At 41.4% G+C, this 20,684-nt stretch overlaps 2 protein-coding genes across 2 annotated transcripts; one reads left to right on the top strand and one right to left on the bottom strand.

Annotated features, from left to right (window-relative positions):
- Positions 1-817: 817 nt before the first annotated feature.
- LOC127320849 (protein FAR1-RELATED SEQUENCE 5-like) lies at positions 818-3,367 on the top strand. Its single transcript, XM_051349934.1, has one exon. It carries the CDS (start codon positions 818-820, stop codon positions 3,365-3,367), a length of 2,550 nt encoding a protein of 849 aa, XP_051205894.1.
- Positions 3,368-10,692: 7,325 nt separating this feature from the next.
- On the bottom strand, positions 10,693-11,979 carry LOC127320834 (uncharacterized). The gene has a single exon (XM_051349927.2). The coding sequence runs from the start codon at positions 11,977-11,979 to the stop codon at positions 10,693-10,695; it is 1,287 nt and encodes a 428-aa protein (XP_051205887.1).
- Positions 11,980-20,684: the final 8,705 nt, after the last annotated feature.

The following is a 20,684-nucleotide window of genomic DNA, read 5'->3' as shown; positions in this document are numbered from 1 at the left end:
GATGCAAAAACAAAACAAGAAAATAGATAGTTGTATCAAACCATGCATATAAACACATGTCATCTGCATGCTTCATAGTAGAGATAGCATATAGATCCAGAACAACAAGTAGAAAAAGTTGGTGACTAGAACTAGATGAGAAAGTTTCTGGAAAATCCACTTTCAGTTGCATGGTTGGGTGAACCAGAAGTAGGAAATAAAAGAGTTTCTGCTTGAGTACATGTAGTTTTCTTGCTGACAAAACATAGCATCATGACAAAACATCTCTTGAATCCATTGGAACCATAGCATCATGCAATACTGGTAGGAAACTACAGCAAGTTGTCCATCTTGAAATTCCCTGTGTAGTTAAATGAAAAAAAGATAGATAAGTGACTATACAAGCTGGACATAAAACATGTGCAGTTAACAAAATATACAGTAGACAGCATTATGAGGAAGACAGTACTACATGGCTGCTTCTGTGTTTTGTATGTTTAAATTTCAAGTTCCATTTATACAGAAGCAGTAAAATGATAAAGTAGTCTGTAGTACAAGTTGATTTTTTGTCTTGTATGTATAAATTTCAAGTTTCTACATAAAAAATGAACTGACAGTATATGCTTGTATAAAAAATGCTTTGTTAGCAGTATGTGCTGTCCCATATAATTACATGCTTTCATGCCATTTTTCAAACAAAAAGTGATAGCAGTAGCACATGCAAAACATGATCAACTAAGTGAAGAACAACACAGCTACTGTCATATGGCCTAACTGTCGAGCTTAAAAATACATTCCTGCAAGAAAATGCTAACATTTAGGTTCCTACTGACAGGTTATGGATCCAGAGTATGCTCCTGGATTACTAGATCTGAATGAGCCAATACCCGAAGATGTCAGTGTGTTTGACGATTTGCAAAAAGAACATACACCAGTGAACACCGCAAGAACCTCGAGCAATGCAGATGTAACAAAAAGTTCTGAACAAAGCAAGCATGCAAGTGGTAGCAACATTGGTGCAAGTTCTGGACAGAGCAAGCATGCTAGTGGTAGCAACATTGGTGCATCCGCTGACACACACCCTATAATAGGTGAAACACTTTCTACTGATGATTCGGGAGGTGACGATGATGATGAAGTCCAATCAACTCCAGTAAGCCAAACTGAAGTGCAAACACCATATCCTGGCATGATTTTCGATTCATGGGATGAAGCGAAGATGCATTACAACATATATGCTAAGAAGTTTGGATTCTCCATCAAGTGTAGTACATCCAAGAACTCTACACTTGATGGTCAGAAGGACAAACAGATGTTCGTTTGCAACAAGAATGGCAAGAATGAAGACATTAACATGCAAGAAGCGGCACCGGTTAGGCGGCGGAACAAAAGCATCACTAAGAAAACTGAATGCAAGGCTAGGCTAAGGATCAAAAGGAAAGGTACAAAGTGGCATGTAACATATTTCATTGAAGAGCACAATCATAGTATGATAAAGAAGTTCTCTTTGAAGAAATATTTAAGGTCTCATAAAGGAATTCCCAAGGAAGAAAGGGACTTTGTCAAGCTCTTGCATAAGGTGAATCTCTCTGCTGGAAGGGTAATGAGGATCATGGGAGAAGTCTATGGTGGTCTGGCCAATGTACCCTATGATAGCAAGTCTGTTAGCAATTTCATGGCTACCATTAATGAAGATCAAACAATCAAGGACATATCAAAGCTGCTTTCTCACTTTGCAAGGCTAAAAAAGGAAGACCCAGATTTCTACTTCAACTTGCATACAGATCATGTTGATAAGGTTGACCGCATATTTTGGGTTGATGGGCCAGCAATAGCTGCATACAAGAACTACAACGACTGTCTCTCATTTGACACCACGTACATGACAAACATGTACAATATGCCGTTTGCGCCGTTCATTGGGATCAATAGGTATTGTCAGAGCATCCAGCTAGGTTGTGGTTTCCTAAAAAATGAAAATGTGGAGAGTTTTGTGTGGCTCTTTCAAGAGTTTCTTGAAGCAATTGGCGGCCTCCAGCCCCAAAACTTCATTACTGACCAAGATGCAGCGATGAGATCTGCAATTCTCGCTGAATTTCCAAACTGTTGCCACAGAAACTGTAGGTGGCACATTATGCAGAATGCGCAGGCAGTTTTGAGAAATTTCTTGTCAAAACATGAAGAGCTAAGGCAAGAGTTGAATGCAATTATTGACTACAGCATGTCAGTTGATGAATTCGAAACAAGGTGGGCAGATATGCTTCGCAAACACAATGTAGCGGACAACACACATCTTGCTGATTTGTATCACTTGAGAGCAACTTTTGTCCCAGCTTACTTCAAGGATCGCTTCTTCCCGTTCCTACAAACTACCGCCCGGAGTGAGGGGTTTAATGCTGTTCTGAAAACATATAGTTACCCTCACTACAGTCTGCATCACTTCTTTGAACAATACTTGAAGTTGCAAGAGAAAATTAATGTAGCGGAGGATTCAGTCGAGTTTTTGGATGAAGATAAGACTTTTAGGGTGTGGGGTGACTACCCTATTGAAGAGCAAGCACTGAAGGTTTATACGCGACCCATATACTTGCGTCTCAGGGCTGAGCTTTGTAAAGTGACATCCTACAATGTGCAACTTATTGGTGGCCAAAGTTATGATGTCCTCCCAATTAAAGCCTACGTCTATGGCTATGGTAGTAGGAGCTACCAAGTTGAGGCTAATGTCGAAACTGAAACGTACAGCTGCGAGTGCTGCAAGTTCAGTAGGGATGGATTGCTTTGCTGTCATATATTCAGAGTAATGGTGCAATTGGGTTGTATTAACAAAATTCTAGAGAAATACATACTAGACAGGTGGAGAGTACAGGAGGAAAACATTGTGGAGGAAAAAATGGACTTGCCTAAGCAGCCAGTGGGCAGGAAGATGAATAACAAAGAAAGGCAGCAGTTGCGTTACGGCACTCTATGCAATGACAACACCAGAGTAGCAAGAATGGCATCAACATCAGAAAAAGGGAAAGCCATTGCAGATAAATACATGCTAGCTTTGGAGAAAGAGTTGTTGGAAATGAAAGCTTCTGAATCTGCAAAGAGGAAGAAGAAAAAACAGGCTGCTCCATCTTTTGATGAGGAACCAGATGTAGAAAATGTAGGTGACGATGGGCAAGGGAATTCTTCAAAGTTTGACCATGTTGAAGATCCGGTTTATATTGCTAAACAAGGTCGTCCAGCTGAAAAGAGGAAGAAATATGGACTGCACCTGAAGGCTACAAAGGTTGTGAAATGCAGTGTATGTGGGTCAATCCAGCACACTGCGGCTACATGCAAAGATAAGATAACGCCAGGACCAGAATCAAAGGAAATCGATTTCTTCCGTGACATGGTCTAGCTTATTGAAAAATGCAAAGTTGTTTCGTTTATGATTTAAGTTGTAATGAACTTAGCTTTGTGTTGACGTCAAACTTACTGTGGTGGTAGGTGGCATGATAATTTTACATGCATGTGCTTCATGATGTAATAAGAGAATGCAAAAAGTGTTGAACTGTTGTCCATGTGCTTACTGTTAGCATATGCACTTTGTAAGCACATTCAGGATTTGTCTTAGGGATGTATAAAAACACATGCAATCAAACAAATTGTATCAGAAAAATACAAGCAAACATATGTATATATATATATATATATATATATAACAGAGTGTAGAAAAACAGACAGAAAAATACACTTATCAACAACTGTCATACAAAAAAACAGATAATAGAATACTCATTCTATTCTTCAGACATTATTACCTGGCTCCCTATCATCAAGATGAAGATCAACACTTCCTTACTGGGAAGAGAAGTTCCTCCCAGTCAATCCTGTTCTCGACATAATCCATCCATTTCTTCAGCAATATCTTCCTAAGCGCAGGCATGTCTGATGGGTTAATTGCTGCCATCCTTCTCCCATTCCAACACTCAATGAACTTGAGCATGAAGAACCCGCAGTCATACCTTGGAAACATAAAAAAATTGGAAAATGCATATGTCAACTAAAAAAACCATGGACAATTAGGAAAATGTAGAATTGGAAATGCAAAAGAAACTAATCCTTACGTAGTCAATTGCCTTGGTGTAGTTATGTGCACTGTTTTGTATTTCGAGATGTCGATTTTTGATTCGCTATAGTTTGTTGCCCACAGATGCTTGATACTTCCAATAATAAGGTGAGCATCAGCCATCAGGGCTTTGTCACCCTCACGCCTTAGTGAGTCCATCACTTCGAACCTCCCGGACGTCAGGTTCAACACAATAAGATAGTAGTGCCCAGTCATTTTCTTGATTTCAGGTGTCAAATCTTGAAGAACTGAAAACATAATCTGTACAGTTGTAGTAGAATAGAAAAAGTAGGATCAGGAACATATCCGTAGAAACACAGAAACATGTAATATTTGAGAAAAAATTGTAAAAATTACTTCCAATGGATGTTCTAACTCTTTGAATCATGTATTGCTAATAAGTTTTTTAGTTACATGTTGAATCTTATTATTGTATAAAGATGCACCCATAAGCAGTAAGCATGTTTCAAGGAAGCTTTTTAAAAAAGAGAAAAATAGAGGAAGCAAAAAAAGCTAAAAAAGAGATAGAACGTACCATATCTTTGTGGTCTAGGCGGTGCGTAGGTGAACACTCGAAAGCTTTTCTAACAGTCCTATCTAAAAGACAGTTGGTTGCACTCCTTAGTTTAGTCTGCACACCATTATAAAGTATAAAAAGGGACAGGTTAAAAGAGAGCAGAAGAAATACATATCCAGGAAATACAAAAAAAGAAGCATTTTAAGTGTAAATGATTTTACTAACCGCAATCATAAGAGGCATAACGATTTTTTTCCACTTGGCCATGTCTGTAGAAAGCACTTGCAATGCGATCTCGCAGGTTGTGTTGCTTAGCCAACCTCCTGGCTTGACTGAGTCTGACAAATCGCGGAGTTGAACAAAGAAATTTCCATAGTCAATAATCCTTTCCTCATTTAACTTATCTTTAGTTCTGCCTCCATACATGCACACCTTGTTGTATAACTCAGTATCTGATTTGGGAACAGAAGGCTTCTTATCGTTTGCAACAAATGGTGATTTCTGCTGAGGTCCTAGCTTCAAAATCCTTTTTGTTTGAGGAATGGGTGTGGAACTACCAGGAGTTGTAGGTGAAGCACCAGATGAATTCTTCAAGTTAATGGCTTTTCCTCCTGAGGTTGGCATCTCAATTGAAGCAAAAATCTTGTCAAGGGAGTCACCGCTATCATTGCTAGAAATGACAATAACTTCATCCACCTGAGAATCTTGATCCTTTTGTACTGTTTCAACTTGCTGGACATCTACCGTCTGCTCAGGAACTGTGAGCTCAGGAGTTACATTCTCAATCACTGTCTGCTCCCCAGGACTGAAACCGAGATCAAAAGATGGGCAATGTTCAGCCAACTCTCTAACCTTCCTCTGATGTTCTGATTCTGGAGTTTCTGCATTTCCAAGATCGATAGACAAGTTCTTGGACATGTTTCTGAAAGACTTTGAAGCAGATGGACGAGAATTAGAATGCTTCGTCGAACTAGCACTAGCTCGTGTTTCAGCAGTAGCAAACCTTGTAAGCCTTCTTGGGCTAGGAGCAGTATTTTTGACATCTTCCTTAAGAAGTGGAGATTTCAAAGGAGACATTGATCTTGTTACAGGCCTCCTTGCAACTGGAGTAACCTGCACGTGGTCTGAAAATGAAACAGATCTACTCGTCTTTGTTTTCAGTTCTTGATTGAGATCCAGTACCGTATACTTGAAGAAACCTCAATGCATCAACCATGCTTGTATGCGGAAGAGATACTTCTGTCTCCACAGGCACTATAGGAAGTACTTCCTCGCTGGCTTGAACAAGATCTTCAATGTTCACAGTGCCTTCATCAGTAGCATCTTTGTTGAGTGTCTGACCATCTTCAGCAAACATGTTACATGTACTATCAACACTTTGACCAACCAGATGTCCTTTTTCATCAGCTTCTTTGTTGCGTGTCTGATCATCTTCAGCCAAAATGTTACATGTAATGACAACACTTTGACCATCTGATGCTTTCTCTTCATAAACAAATGCAGGCCCTTCGTCATGACAATCTTCACTTACGACAGACACTTTAATCTTCTTCTTCTTAGGTCATCCCGCAGCAATAAATCTGTCATCAGGTTTCCTTTTCTTGGATTTTACCTCATTGACTCTTGGATTTGCTTCACCTTCCATCTGGTCCTCATTGACTCCGTCGTCTCTGACACTTTGTTGCACTTTTGTAACTCTCCTAGGGCGTTTGTGCTTGCTCGTTTTATCAACATCTTCATCTACCTGGTGAAGATCAGCATTGCCTTCTTTTACTTGATTCGGAGCAAAGGACCTGATAAACTGAGCTAAGCCATCCTCAAACGCAATGCACATGTTTATGACAACTTCTCTGTACTGTACCAATTTCTGTTGAAAAAAAGCAGAAAAGAGAATGGAAAAAAGATTAGAAACTTGTGCACTCATATTAACTACATACATTTCATGTCAAAATGGAAAGAAGAAAAACCAGTAACTTCCTAAAGCAAGCCTTGTTCCTGGTGCATGACATCTGATGAACATGTCTATAGCAGATGGGTCATTATTGAAAAGGACAGTCTTGTTCCTAAAGCAAGCCTTGAGCTGTGGAAGTTACACAATTTTTTTAGAATAAAAGCTTGGTATGTAAATTCAAACATGCTATTCTAAAAAATGATGAACATCATTTAATGGCACCATATGCAAAAGTACAAAGAATAAACTATTTACAAAAGCCAATGTATATTTATTAGGATAACCAGTTCATACTTTGGAAAAACAAAAAAAATTGAAAAGCATTAAAAGAAACAATGGGCAGTACCGGTAGTTTTCCAAATGATCCATCATTGTTGGTATCCAAATCTACGACATGCCTTATTAACTGGTTAGTCCAAACAGAAATGCGAGGTCCAGGTGGCAAATCAACAGCGTCTGTTTCCATTGAATCTACATACAGAACCTACAGAAACAATGTAGAAAAAAAAATGATTATGTCTTATAAGAAAATGTACCAACATACAAGAAAAACAAGAATAGAAAAAAGTTAAACCAGAAATGAAGGAACTCACCATTAGGTATGGCATGCAAGCTTTAAACCAGTTTTTTTCCTCTGGCGTTTGCGGTCTTAATGAGGATGTCGATAATAAATCTTGCCCAGTTCAACCTTCGGATTGCTTCTATGTTAATCACCGCTGGATAACACTTTGGGCTAACATAAATTCCAGTTGTAGAAGCAAAAACAGAAGACATAAGGAAGATAATGAACTTCCTCAAGTAAGCATCATCAGCGGGATAGCTACGTTCCAACTGCTTCTCCACCTCTGATAAGGTTGGTTGCCTCCCATTGTTGATCCCCATCATCTCTAGCACAGAACTTGTTGCATCAATGTTTGGCTTGTACGGGACAGGGTGTGTACCCATGGGTACTGCCATCACACTCACAACCGACTGAACATTGACTGGGATTTTCCCCCTCTCACCAAAATCTAGAACACAAGCCACTGGATCAAAGTGTTCCATTAGGAATCTGCATAACTCTGGGATTAACTTTGAACACTTCATACTAAGGATGGCACCAAAATCTGCTCCTCTGATCAAAGCACGCTGCTTAGATGTCATTCCTTTGCAAACCCTAACAACCTTCATTGGAGAAGAACGGTTGAATAAATTATTCTGCAGCAAAAATGTAGTAGCATGAGAAACAACACCCATTTACAGCATGCAGAAGTAAAAAAAAGAAATGAGAAAGGGGAAGCATAAAGTAGAAAACAAAAAAGGGAGTTTAAGAAAAAACCTTCTTCTCAACAACATTTTCCTCTTCTTCTGACTTTTCCTCATCGTGTATTGGATGCTCTGGCACATTGAAAGGGGGCTCATCGGAAGGAGGAACAGTCTGCAATGGTACTGGTTCTTCTTGCACACCCTGAGATACATTTTTATACTGTAACCTCTCCTTCATCCTCTTGAATTTAAAAATCTTCTGACGGCTCTTTGGAGTTTTAGAATGTTTCTGCAACATACAGAAAAGTAGAAAAGCAAGAATTACCTAATCACCATGATATAAAACAAAATATACATAAAAAAAACATGCATGCGGTGGGACAGATTTCTTACGAGTGGGATTACAGGTTTCATTGCAACCTAATAGATGATAGAAAACAAAATGATCCAGAATAAAAACCCTGAAAAAACAAAAAAATAGCAGTCAAAAAAAATGTATGAATTATAGATATAGTGGTATATCTACATGCTACAAGCCAGAATTTTAAAATTGTATGTTGGAAGAACATCTCAGCAATTAATGAGAACCCATGGAATATCTACAAATAGCAGCAGCATAATTAACTGCAAAAACAGATATGCTAAGAAGAACTCAAAGGGTAACTCAAATATTTTAAAATATACAGCCAACAATATTTAAATATACATACAAAGGGTAACTCAATATTTGTCTGTAACATTGCTGACTTGAAAATGCAGATAGAAGACACAAAATGTTTCTAAGTTTTATACACTCAACAGTATTTAAATATACATCCAAAAGGGTAACTCAATATTTCTCTGTAACATTGCTGATTTGAAAATGCAGATAGAAAAACACAATATGTTTCTAAGTTTTATACAGCCAACAGTATTTAAAAATACATCCAAAGGGTAACTCAAAAATTTCTCTATAACCTTATTGGATAACTCAAAATATTTCTGTGTAGCCTCAATTTTATACACCCAACAGTATTTAAATATACATCCAAAGGGTAAGTAAATCTTTCTCTGTAACATTGATGACTTGAAAAATGCAGATACAAAACCACAACATGTTAATGAAGTTTTATACACCCACAATGTATAATTATACATCAAAAAGGGTAAGTCAAATCTCCTATAACCTTTGCTGACTTAAAAATGGAGATACAAAACAACATGTTAATGAAGTTTTATACACCCACAGTATTACAAAATACATGCAAAAACACTTAAACACATCCACCCATCAAAAAAAATAAGAAAAAATCTTCCTACAACCTTGATGACTTCATGAATATACATCCAAATATCAATGACAAAAACAACTGAAAACTACATTGGATTACAGCACATCAACATTGGATTTCATCAGAGCAACTTAAACCTACTCAAAAAAAATCACAGCAAACATTGGATTTCATCACAGCAACTTGAACTACTCAAGTGTACATCACAAAAAAACTTGAGCTACTCAAAACTACATAACAGCCATATGTGGGGCGTAGGATGAAATACGAGATTCTACTACTGCTAGTACATCAAATCAATATGCTACTAGTACTACTACGATAACTCGAAACTTGTCGTGCTACGTATGACAATGAACAAATAGTACAAGTGCAAATCGGGATACTAATCATCAAAATCGACATGATCCGGGTGCGAATCAAACAAACCAGTGGGAGTAATGCAAACTATGCCAAGCCGCCGATGAGTTTCCTCCACAAAATCAACGGGGATACGACCAAAAAAATCTCCGCCACGGACAAAATCATCAAGGCGGACGAACAGCTCTAGCTATCGGAACAAAATCCAAGCAAGTAAGATGGGCCAGGGGAGCGAAATCAAAGCACTCACCAGCGTACCAGCTGTGGACCGAGGCGGGCTCGACGCAGAACAAGTCACCGTCACAGACGCCTCCTCTCCACCTCAAATGGGACGAACAGCTCTAGCTATCGGACAAAATCGAACCACGTAAGAGGGGCAGGGGTGCGAAATCGAAGCACTAACAGAGTACCACCTGTGGATCGACGCGGGCTCGATGCAGAACAAGACGCCGTCGCAGACACCTCCTCTCCACCTCGAATGGGACGAAATCGAGCCGACGGGCGAGACGATCCCCGCGTCCTCGACACAGATTCTGCTCACCAGAGCAGCCCGGCGGCTCCCCCGACGACAAGATCGGCGGCGCGGCGATTTAGGGGAGAAGATCTGCCATGGATTTGGAGAAGAATCGGAGCAGCGCAAGGGGAGAAGAGAGAAATCCGGAGCAGTTTCGGAGCGAGGAAGAAGGGGAGTAGCCGACGCGTGCGGGCGTCCTCGTCGGTAATAATTTGGACGTTAGCGCGGAGGAGAGCGGACCGTCTGATTTTGATCGGACGGTAGACACGAGTGGTCACCGGCTAAGACGAGACGGAGACCCAGCACGTAATAGAAATTGGGTAAAACATATTTGTAAGATTGATTTAAAAAATCAGACATTTATATTATGTAAGAAACTTATACATACACTTTCTTGTGTACTCTCCAATTCAAATTAATTAACTCAAATTTACTTAGATATATATGTATCAAGATGTGTTTGTTAACTAGATACATCCATGTCTAATCAAAATTAAGTTAATTAATATGAATCGGAAGGAGTGGAATAATATAATATTATGAATAAAATAAACAAACCCGCACACTGAAACGCGTTAAATACAATGGTATCTAGACAAAATCTAACCAAACCTAGGATAACTAATTTGAAACGGAGGGAGTAGCAAGTATGAGTATGCTATCGTATATGCACACTAGATCTTATGCGCTTGTCAAATTGTAGACGATGTAGAGAGCATTAATCTTGTGCCGTGTCGTCCATCACGCAGTACAGGTTCAAGGTAGGAGCCAGACCGGCGGCGAGTAAGTGGAGATGGAGCTTTCCCCGGGCTTCATGGGGAAGCAATGCTCGGGGCGAGCCGGCAGCAGGCGGCACCTGCCATTATCGGTGCAGCTAAACTCGTCAGGACTACTCTGCTCGGGGAAGTAGGGCGCGAAGAAGGTGTAGTTGTAGTAGGTGCGGTCGTCGAGAAAGTATACACCCTCCTGAATGCAGCCGGATGGGAAGTGGGCGCACTCGTATGCCCTCGAGCAGCCGGGGCCGACGACGAGCAGCCGGCCATCGAGGCTTTCTACCGCAGTCCAAGCGAGAGAGGAGTCTGGATCATCGTGGAGTAGGACGACAGCCGGAGTAAGCGCAAAGAGCCGGATGCAGGAGGTGGCACCGTCGTCGGGCATCCACTCCTTGACCACCATCAGGAGCTGGCCGCGGGAGACGACGAGATATCCGGCGCGGCGTACTGCGTCGTCTGGCTTGTGGCCGCGGCCGGTGTGGTAGAGGTTGCACAACTTGGCGTGAAAATTATCCACTCCCTCCCGGTTCGGATCCGGTTCGTTAAGCACGGTGTAGGTCCGGAGGTGCTCGCCCTTGGTCAGCACGTAGAAGCGGCCGTCGAAGTAGGCGATGTCTTGCGGCGACCACCCAACATGGGTGCTGACCTCTTGTGCCTGGATGGCCATCTGCGAGCCCAGGCGCCAGAAGCAGACGTAGCGCCAGTGGTTGACGCGGCCTTCCGGTCCGAGCACGTTGAGTATGGCGCCGGCGACGCACTCCTCGTCGTCAACCGCTGGCGCGCGAGAGAGGGTCGCGGCGAGCATCATGACGGGACGGCGAGGGCCCCCGATCCCCGCCCATCTGAACGTCTGGATGGCTCCGTTCTCGTCGTAAACCGCGCGGCGGAACCTCGTGATTTTCCCGAACTCGATGTCCGGCAGCGGGATGCGCTCGCCGGTGCGGACGTTCAGCAGCACGTGCCCGTCTCTTCGGCGGAGTGCCACGAACGCCCACATGCCCTCGTAGGAGCCGAAGAAACGGGCGCGACGCGCGTCTGCCGGAAGGTCGAGGCCGTGCAGGGCGCCGCCGCCCAGGATGCAGGCGACGGACGGCCCTCGGACGAGCGGGAGGATGAGGCAGGGGAGGGAACGCGCGGGCGGCCCGACGGGAGCTGTGCGCCACGACTTGCAGCAGGCGGCCATGAAGACGCGGTCGAGCGGGCATGGAAGGCGCCCGTCGATTTGTTGGACGACATCGTCCGGGAGCTCATCCCAGCCCCCTTCCGCCATGAGAGTTAGCCAACGACTATGGAACGCGAGAAAACAAAACACGATCCCGAGGTCAGGGTCCTCCGTCTGTTTATTTACGGAGTACTATATATACGTACAACTACTATACCTGGTTTCTCGACAACTTCTACCTGGAGACCAGGGTGGAGGAGTCCAAATAAAACTCTGGATGCCGAACACGATTAGGTTACGTGTACGGAGAAACTCGGATACCAGAGCTTGCATAACGTTGGGGAATTCGGGTCGACAAGTACGGCCGTACCGTGGAAGACTTTTTTTTTGGTTGAAATAGCTTATCACATGTAGCTTAGGAGCGCGGGTTAACTCTAAAGTTTTGCCACGCAAAAGAAAACAAAATAAAAACTCTTAAAGTTTGGCAAAAAAAAAAATACGTGTTACCTCCCTTAATTGCGCTTACTTTTTCTAAGGCGGAGCACAAAGCTATTATTAAAGAGATGAAGACAATTGCGTTCTTCAACAAATTCTGGCCGCAAGTGAAACACGACATTCTTCATATTCTGAATGATTTTGTGCTGTGACGTATCGATATTGCTAGACTGAAGTTTAGGATCTTTTTCCTTATTCCTAAAGTCTTGTGGGCGGACCAGATATCCTAGTACATATCGATTGCCCTGATCAATGTGATCTTCAAAATTATCTCCAAAGCATATATGCCACTAAACTCGATCCGACTACTAACAGAATCATAAGCCCAAACCAAACTGCATTCATCAAAGGCAGAAACATTCTTCACCGACCACTCCGTGTGCTCATAGAGATCGTACATGATATTCGGGTGAGCAAGCAGGAGGGAATCCTGCTTATGTTAGATTTTGAGAAGGCATTTGATGAAGTATCAACTCATCAATGCCTATATATTGTAGATTTAGGGTTTCGCGAAAGTGGAGGGCAAGTAGAACTCGAAGATGGTAAGACGAATAAAGGCGCCTAACTAGAAAGAAACGGTGGCTATGGTTTAACAATGATCGATCCTTTCTTCGACCTCAGCTTCGCCCTTATATACGAGGCGAAGCTGAGGCTTTTCGTGATGTACAAGTATAAAAACATTGGGCCGCGTTGGGCCTTTCCATATATTGCTACTAGTTTCCCTATATTGACTCTGCTCCCTCGGACCGCATATCTTCGGCTTCATGGGCTCCAAACCTTCGGATTCATAGGCCTTCAACTCCTAAGATACCTGAAAAAATAAGCCAAGGGTATACACCTGACATGCTCATTAGGCATACCCATGTTAGTAGCCCCCGAGATTTTATTCGAGTCATAGAATCGGGTAAAATCTCCATCCTTCATCTCTTTTGTAAATACTTCGAGTCCGTGAAGACGCTATTTTTATTCGTCATCTATATTGTACACGGATGTTGGTAAATGATGCTGGTCCATCTGATGGATCAGGTACCAGTTAATTGCTCTTGTGGCAAATCCGCATAAACCTACTTCAAGTTCGAGTCCCGGGACTCGAACCTGGCATACTGACGTAATTTAGGACATGCCGCTTTAGGACTTATCGAAAAGCTAAGTTATCAGGATGACTGAGAGTTGTTGTTTCCTGTACTCTCTCTTCTACTCTGGGTGAAACTTACCATCTAAACATTTCTTGGGCGACAGCTGAATCAAATGTTGAAGGAGCGATTGGTTGCCCTTCACAAGCTGGAGGGGGTAATCCGTCGTTCGTGCCGCATAAGGATCCTAATATGTCTTGGATTTGAAGTTTGTGACAACCGTACAACCACATGCTATATGGGCACTGGCCTGGTGAAGTAAGTTAGTCAGCCTTAGGTGTTGATGTCGCCGTACCGCAGATGAGGTGGCTGCCTATGGGAGAACCTTCGGCACAGATGGGGGGACCGGTTTGGAGACGTACTCTCAGTACCGTGCGCGAGAACCGGTGGGCATGTCACATCTTTAGGAGATCAAGCTAAAATACCTTGTCACGATCCCTCTGCCGGTACACCAAGTGGTGTGTATTAAATTAGCGATGTCTAGTGGGAAACAAGACGAGGTTGTGTCGTGTGGGCATAGTGTACAACCTCTGCAGAGTTAAAACTATTCGAATAGCCATGTCCACGGTCATGAAAAACACATGAATCCTTCTTGACATGCATGAACCTGTCTTGGTATTTCCCTCTTTGCCTCTCTCCTTTCCTTCTTTCCCTGGAATCCGGGTCCTTTGAGATAAGTGAGTTGTCAAGGACAATCACATTGATGAGAAACATTGCACTCATTATAAATTTTTTTTTGTCTAAAATGTCTTTATAAAGTATATTGCAAATAAAATTAGCTTTTATGCAAAAGAACCATACACCCTTCTGTTGAAGCCTCGTGTAGCTATATTAGGTCTTGCATCGAGGGGGTGTGTTGAGTACTCTATGTACTCATGGCAATACTTTTATTGATATTCAGAGTACTGCAAAGACAAGGAAGACTACGACAACTACAATGACATTGAAGAGTGATGCGTCGTGGACTACGCATGTGGATGAGATGGAGTCACTTCGCGTTTTATTTTCCGTTGTGCTTTCTGATTGTAATGAATGACACACTATGTGGCTATTCAAGCTTTGTAATTATTAAATTTGTGTACGTCTGTAATGATATACATTTCGCTGTGTCATCAACATTGATCTTGGGATTGACGAGCAACATATGAGGATCAGAAAGTTAAGTTCCGGTTCTCACACTAATCATGCAATGTGTGCGTCAAGAGCAGGATATCGTATGGAGGTAGACTGCCTTTTGTAGTGGAAATTATGATCATACTACTATCACATTTGCTCGTGTGTTGCTACGAATTAATTTTTAGTATTAAAAATAAATTAATAAATAAACATGATGGTAAAAGGAATACCCAGTTTGTAGCACTCAACCATACTTCATAACTGAATCTTCGGTTTCTTATGGCTAGATATCTAATTTTGTTAGCGGTAAGAAAAATTACTGCACGGGGAATGGCACAAGACATGGTTTTCCAAGTCAGAACCATACTAACAGTTGATGATGACTTACTACTTATTCGCTTTACAACACCTGAAGTTTCTTAAAATTTTGCTGAATTTAGGTGTTCCATCTTTGAGCGCTCAACAATAAACATAGTAGAGAAGGTTGCCTCCATGTTGGTTTCTTGGGGAAAAAGCCTCCATGCTGACTAAAAATGACCCCATATCATCTATGACTGAAGATGTAAATTGTGACTGAATACTTTATCCAACCCAGTATATTCATTGCGAAAAATCATACATGGTTGAAAAATGTGCTATTACAATGCTACCACTGTGAAACCACGACACCCAGATCAGTAGCAAAAACAAAGCTTAATGGTTTCTAAAATTTGATGAGAAACATGATTGGAAATATCTTCTACAAAGCTTTAGTTGTTCGAAGAACTAAGCAACCTGCGACTTTGGCAGGGTGCTGTTGCTATGTGATACGTCTCCAACGTATCTATAATTTCTGACGTTCCATGCTAGTTTTATGATAATATCTACATGTTTTATTCACGCTTTATAATATTTTTATGCATTTTCTGGGACTAACCTATTAACAAGATGCCACAGTGCTAGTTCCTGTTTTCTGCTGTTTTTTATTTCAGAAAAGTTGGTTTACAAATATTCTCGGAATTGGACGAAACAAAAGCCCACGGCCCTATTTTCCATGGAGTGTTCCAGAAGACTGAAGAAGAGTCGAGGAAGGCCAGCAGGGGGCCCACCCCATAGGGCGGCGCGGGGGGCCCCACTGCCGCGCCAAGATGTGGGGAGGGCGCCCCCTGGATCCCCCGACGCTGTCCCTTCGCCTATTTATTCCTTCGTCTCTGAAAACCCTAGTACCGAGAGCCAAAATACCAGAACAGTTCCAGAGACGCCGCCGCCGTCAACCCTAACTCGGGGGTTCAGAAGATCTCCTCCGGCACCCTGCCGGAGAGGGGAATCATCACCGGAGAGCTCTACATCACCATGCCTGCCTCTACATCTGAAATACAACCTACTGCAATCATTGTTCTCTTTTGTTTTCTGCAAGCAAACATCATTTTCCACAACATACGTTTAATCCTTTGTTTTCAGCAAGCCGGTGAGATTGACAACCTCACTGTTAAGTTGGGGCAAAGTAGTTTGATTGTGTTGTGCAGGTTCCACGTTGGCACCGAAATCCCTGGTGTTGCGCCGCACTACACTCCATCACCAACAACCTTCACGTGATCTTCATTTCCTACTAGTTAGATAACCTTGGTTTCTTACTGAGGAAAAACTCACTAATGTACTCATCATACCTTCCTCTTGGGGTTCCCAACGGACGTGTGCTTTACCGTCACAAGCAGCTACTTTTCTGGCGCCGTTGCCGGGGGGATCAAGACACGCTGCAAGGGGACTCTCTCACACCCAATCTCTTTACTTTGTTTATTGTCTTGCTTTATTTTATTTTCTGTCTTGTTTGCTTTCTTTATATCAAAAACACAAAAAAATTAGTTACTTGTTTTACTTTATTTAATTCGGTTTTGCTTTATTTATTTTTATTATTGCTAAAATGAGTACTCCTGAGAACACTAAGTTGTGTGACTTCACTAGCACAAATAATAATGATTTCATATGCACTCCTATTGCTCCACCTGCTTCTACAGCAGAATTTTATGAAATTAAACCTGCTTTACTAAATCTTGTTTTGAGAGAGCAATTTTCTGGTGTTAGTACTGATGATGCTGCTGCCCATCTTAATAATTTTGTAGAACTTTGTGAAATGCAAAAGTATAAGGATATAGATGGGGATATTATAAAACTGAAATTGTTTCCTTTCTCTATCTGATCTGATTTTCTTATTTCAAATATGGGACCCGCCTTTTTAATGGGACATCCCGACAACATGCCTACTCATGAATGTGTCCAAGTACTCGACCAATCCTCGGAGCGAAGGGATGAATGAATTCTCGAGGTCTGGTTCATTGAGGTCAGCATCACATGAAACCTTTAGCACTTGCGAGATTGGTTGCTATCTTTGCCTAAAAATAGTATTAGTTCATGGACTAAATATAAAGATGCTTTCATTGGAAAATATTATCCTCCTGCTAAAATTATATCTTTGAGAAGTAGCATTATGAATTTTAAGCAATTGGATAATGAACATGTTGCCCAAGCATGGGACATAATGAAATCTTTGGTAAAGAATTGCCCTACCCATGGACTAACTACTTGGATGATCATCCAAACCTTTTATGCAGGATTAAATTTTTCTTCAAGGAACCTATTGGATTCAGCTGCTGGAGGTACTTTTATGTCCATCACTTTGGGTGCTGCAACAAAGCTTCTTGATGATATGATGATCAACTACTCTGAATGGCACACTGAAAGGACTCCTCAAGGTAAGAAGGTAAATTCTGTTGAAGAAACCTCTTCCTTGAGTGATAAGATTGATGTTATTAGGTATATGCTTGTTAATGGTAAATCTCATGTTGATCCTAATAATGTTCCTTTAGCTTCATTGGTTGCTCAAGAAGATCATGTTGATGTGAACTTCATTAAAAATAATAATTTCAACAACAATGCTTATAGGAATAATTTTGGTAACAACAACTATAGGCCATATCCTTCTAATAGTGGTAATTCTTATGGTAATTCTTACAACAATAGTAGGAGTGTACCCTCTGATCTTGAAGTCATACTTAAAGAATTTATTAGTACACAAACTGCTTTTAACAAATCTGTTGAGGAAAAGTTTGGTAAAATTGATGTTCTTGCTTCTAAGGTTGATAGTCTTGCTCTTGATGTTGATCTTTTAAAACTGAAAGTTATGCCTAATGAAGTTAAAGATACTAAGCCATTTGCTACAGCAAAAGCTAGCCAACTTCGAATTAATAACAATATTAGAATGATGGCTGAATTGCATGCTAGGTGGGAAAGAGAAGAAAAACTTGCTAAAGAGAATAATATAGCTAGAGTTTGGACTATTACCACCACTAGTAATGTTGATGCTTCACATGTTGCTAAACCTCCTACTATCAATGGTAAAATAATTGGTGTTGGCAATGTTTCTACTTCTACTACAAAGCGTGCAAAATGTCCTAAAACTGCTGAAACTATTTGTGATAAAAGTGCTGAAATTTTTCAAAGTGTTGTGGACAATGGTCCCATTGCTTTAGATCATAATGGTTTTGATTTTGATGATTGTCATGTTTCTGAAGTTATTAAGTTCTTGCAAAAACTTGCTAGAAGTCCTAATGCTAGTGCTATAAACTTGGCCTTTACCAAACATATTACAAATGCACTCATTAAAGCTAGGGAAGAGGAATTAAAACTTGAAGCTTCTATCCCTAGGAAGTTGGAATATGGTTGGGAGCCCATCATTAAAATGAAGGTCAATGATTTTGATTGTAATGCTTTATGTGATCTTGGTGCAAGTATTTCTGTTATGCCTAAGAAACTTTATGATATGCTTGACTTGCCACCTTTGGAATGTTGTTATTTGGATGTTAATCTTGCTGATAATTCTATGAAGAAACCTTTGGGAAGAATTGATAATGTTCACATTACGGTTAAAAATAACCTTGTCCCCGTTGATTTTGTTGTTTTGGATATTGAATGCAATGCATCTTGTCCTATTCTTTTGGGAAGACTCTTTCTTCGAACCGTTGGTGCTATTATTGATATGAAAGAAGAAAATATTAAATATCAATTCCCTCTTAAGAAAGGTATGGAACACTTCCCTAGAAAGAGAATGAAGATGCCTTTTGATTCCATTATTAGAACAAATTATGATGTTGATGCTTCTTCTCTTGATGTTACTAGATTTCCACTTTCTTTTTCAGTACCACGAAAGGGTGTTTTCTCTACAACAGCTATATGAGATAGATCAAGAGAAAAATCATAATCTTTATCCTTAATGCATATAGGAGATGTGTCAAATTTAGGATCAGGAGATAGCTTATGTCTAACAGTATATTGCGCGAGAAACTTTTTAATTTTTCTTGCATCAGCAGTAGCATTGCATCTATTAATAAAATCATCATTAAGCTCCACATAATCTTCATCAGGATCATCACTAGAATAATCAAGTTCAGGTGAATTAATAGGTGTAGTGGCATTAGGAGTTTCAGTATTTTCAATTTGTCTAGACCTAGCAATTGTAGCATCTAGAAAGGATCCGAATGAACCACTATCATCAAGCACAGCAGAAACATTATCAATATTATGAGAGTTTTCGGATTCAGCAGAAGTACCAGCAAGTGAAGCTTGCGGCGGTGAAACAAGTTGACTTATCACAGATGGTGAATCAAGAGTAGCAGAGGTACTCAGAGTTGTACCTTTTCTTGTAGTGGATGGTAATATGGCGACTTTAGGATCGCGAGGTTTACTCATGATGGAGAATTTGCAGCGAACAATATCAATCCAAGTGAACTTCCAAATAAAGCTATGCTCCCCGGCAACGGCGCCAGAAAACAGTCTTGATAACCCACAAGTATAGGGGATCGCAATAGTCTTCGCGGGTAGTAAAACCCAGTTTATTGATTCGACACAAGGGGAGACAAAGAATACTTGAAAGCCTTAACAGCGGAGTTGTCAATTCAGCTGCACCTGGAAACAGACTTGCTCGCAAGAGTTTATCAGTAGTAACAATTTTATAACAGTAGCAGTAGTGAAATAACAGCAGCAGAGTAACACAGACAGCAGTAGTGATTATAGTAAACAGCAGGATTAAAATACTGTAGGCACAGGGACGGATAACGGGCGTTGCATGGATGAGAGAAACTCATGTAACAATCAAAGCAGGGCATTTGCAGATAATAATAAAACGGTGTCCAAGTACAAAGCAATCAATAGACATGTGTTCCATATATAGTCGTACGTTCTCGCAATGAGAAACTTGCACAACATCTTTTGTCCTACCAGCCGGTGGCAGCCGGGCCTCAAGAGAATCTACTGGATATTAAGGTACTCCTTTTAATAGAGTATCAGAACAAAGCATTAACACTCCGTGAACACATGTGATCCTCACATCACTACCATCCCCTCCGGTTGTCCCGATTTCTGTCACTTCGGGGCCTTTGGTTCCGGACAGCGACATGTGTATACAACTTGCAGGTAAGATCATAAAACAATGAATATCATGATGAAACAATAACATGTTCAGATCTAAGATCATGGCACTCGGGCCCTAGTGACAAGCATTAAGCATAACAAGTTGCAACAATATCATCAAAGTTCCAATTACGGATACTAGGCACTATGCCCTAACAATCTTATACTATTACGTGACCAATCTCATACAATCCCTACCATCCCCTTCAGCCTACAGCGAGGGAATTACTCACACATGGATGGGGGAAACATTGCTGGTCGATGGAGAGGCATCGGTGGTGATGATGGCGGTGATCTCCTCCAATTCCCCGTCCCGGCGGAGTGCCAGAACAGAGTCTTCTGGCCCCCGCGACGGAGTTTCGCGATGTGGCGGTGTTCTGGAGGGTTTCTGGTGATTTCGACTTCTTGGTTGCGATTTTTAGATCGAACCCCTTAAGTAGTCCAGAGGGGGGCGTCGGAGGCCAGCCGAGGGGGCCACACGCTAGGGTGGCGCGCCCCCCCCTGGGCCGCGCCGGCCTGGTGTGTGGGGCCCTCGGGCCTCCACCTGGCTTGCCCTTCTGGCTCCGTGAGTCTTCTGGTAAAATAGGCCCATTGATATAAATTCCAAGGATTTTCCCGAAAGTTGAA

The sequence above is a fragment of the Lolium perenne genome, chromosome 5 (assembly GCF_019359855.2).
Source record: "Lolium perenne isolate Kyuss_39 chromosome 5, Kyuss_2.0, whole genome shotgun sequence".
Taxonomy (NCBI): Eukaryota; Viridiplantae; Streptophyta; class Magnoliopsida; order Poales; family Poaceae; genus Lolium; species Lolium perenne.
Note: the sequence above shows the minus strand (reverse complement) of the source record. Positions and strands in the feature narration are given on the sequence as shown.

Excerpts from the sequence above, each read along its gene's own strand:
- LOC127320849 (XM_051349934.1), top strand. The coding sequence starts at position 818 with ATGGATCCAGAGTATGCTCCTGGATTACTAGATCTGAATGAGCCAATA.
- LOC127320834 (XM_051349927.2), bottom strand. The coding sequence starts at position 11,979 with ATGGCGGAAGGGGGCTGGGATGAGCTCCCGGACGATGTCGTCCAACAA.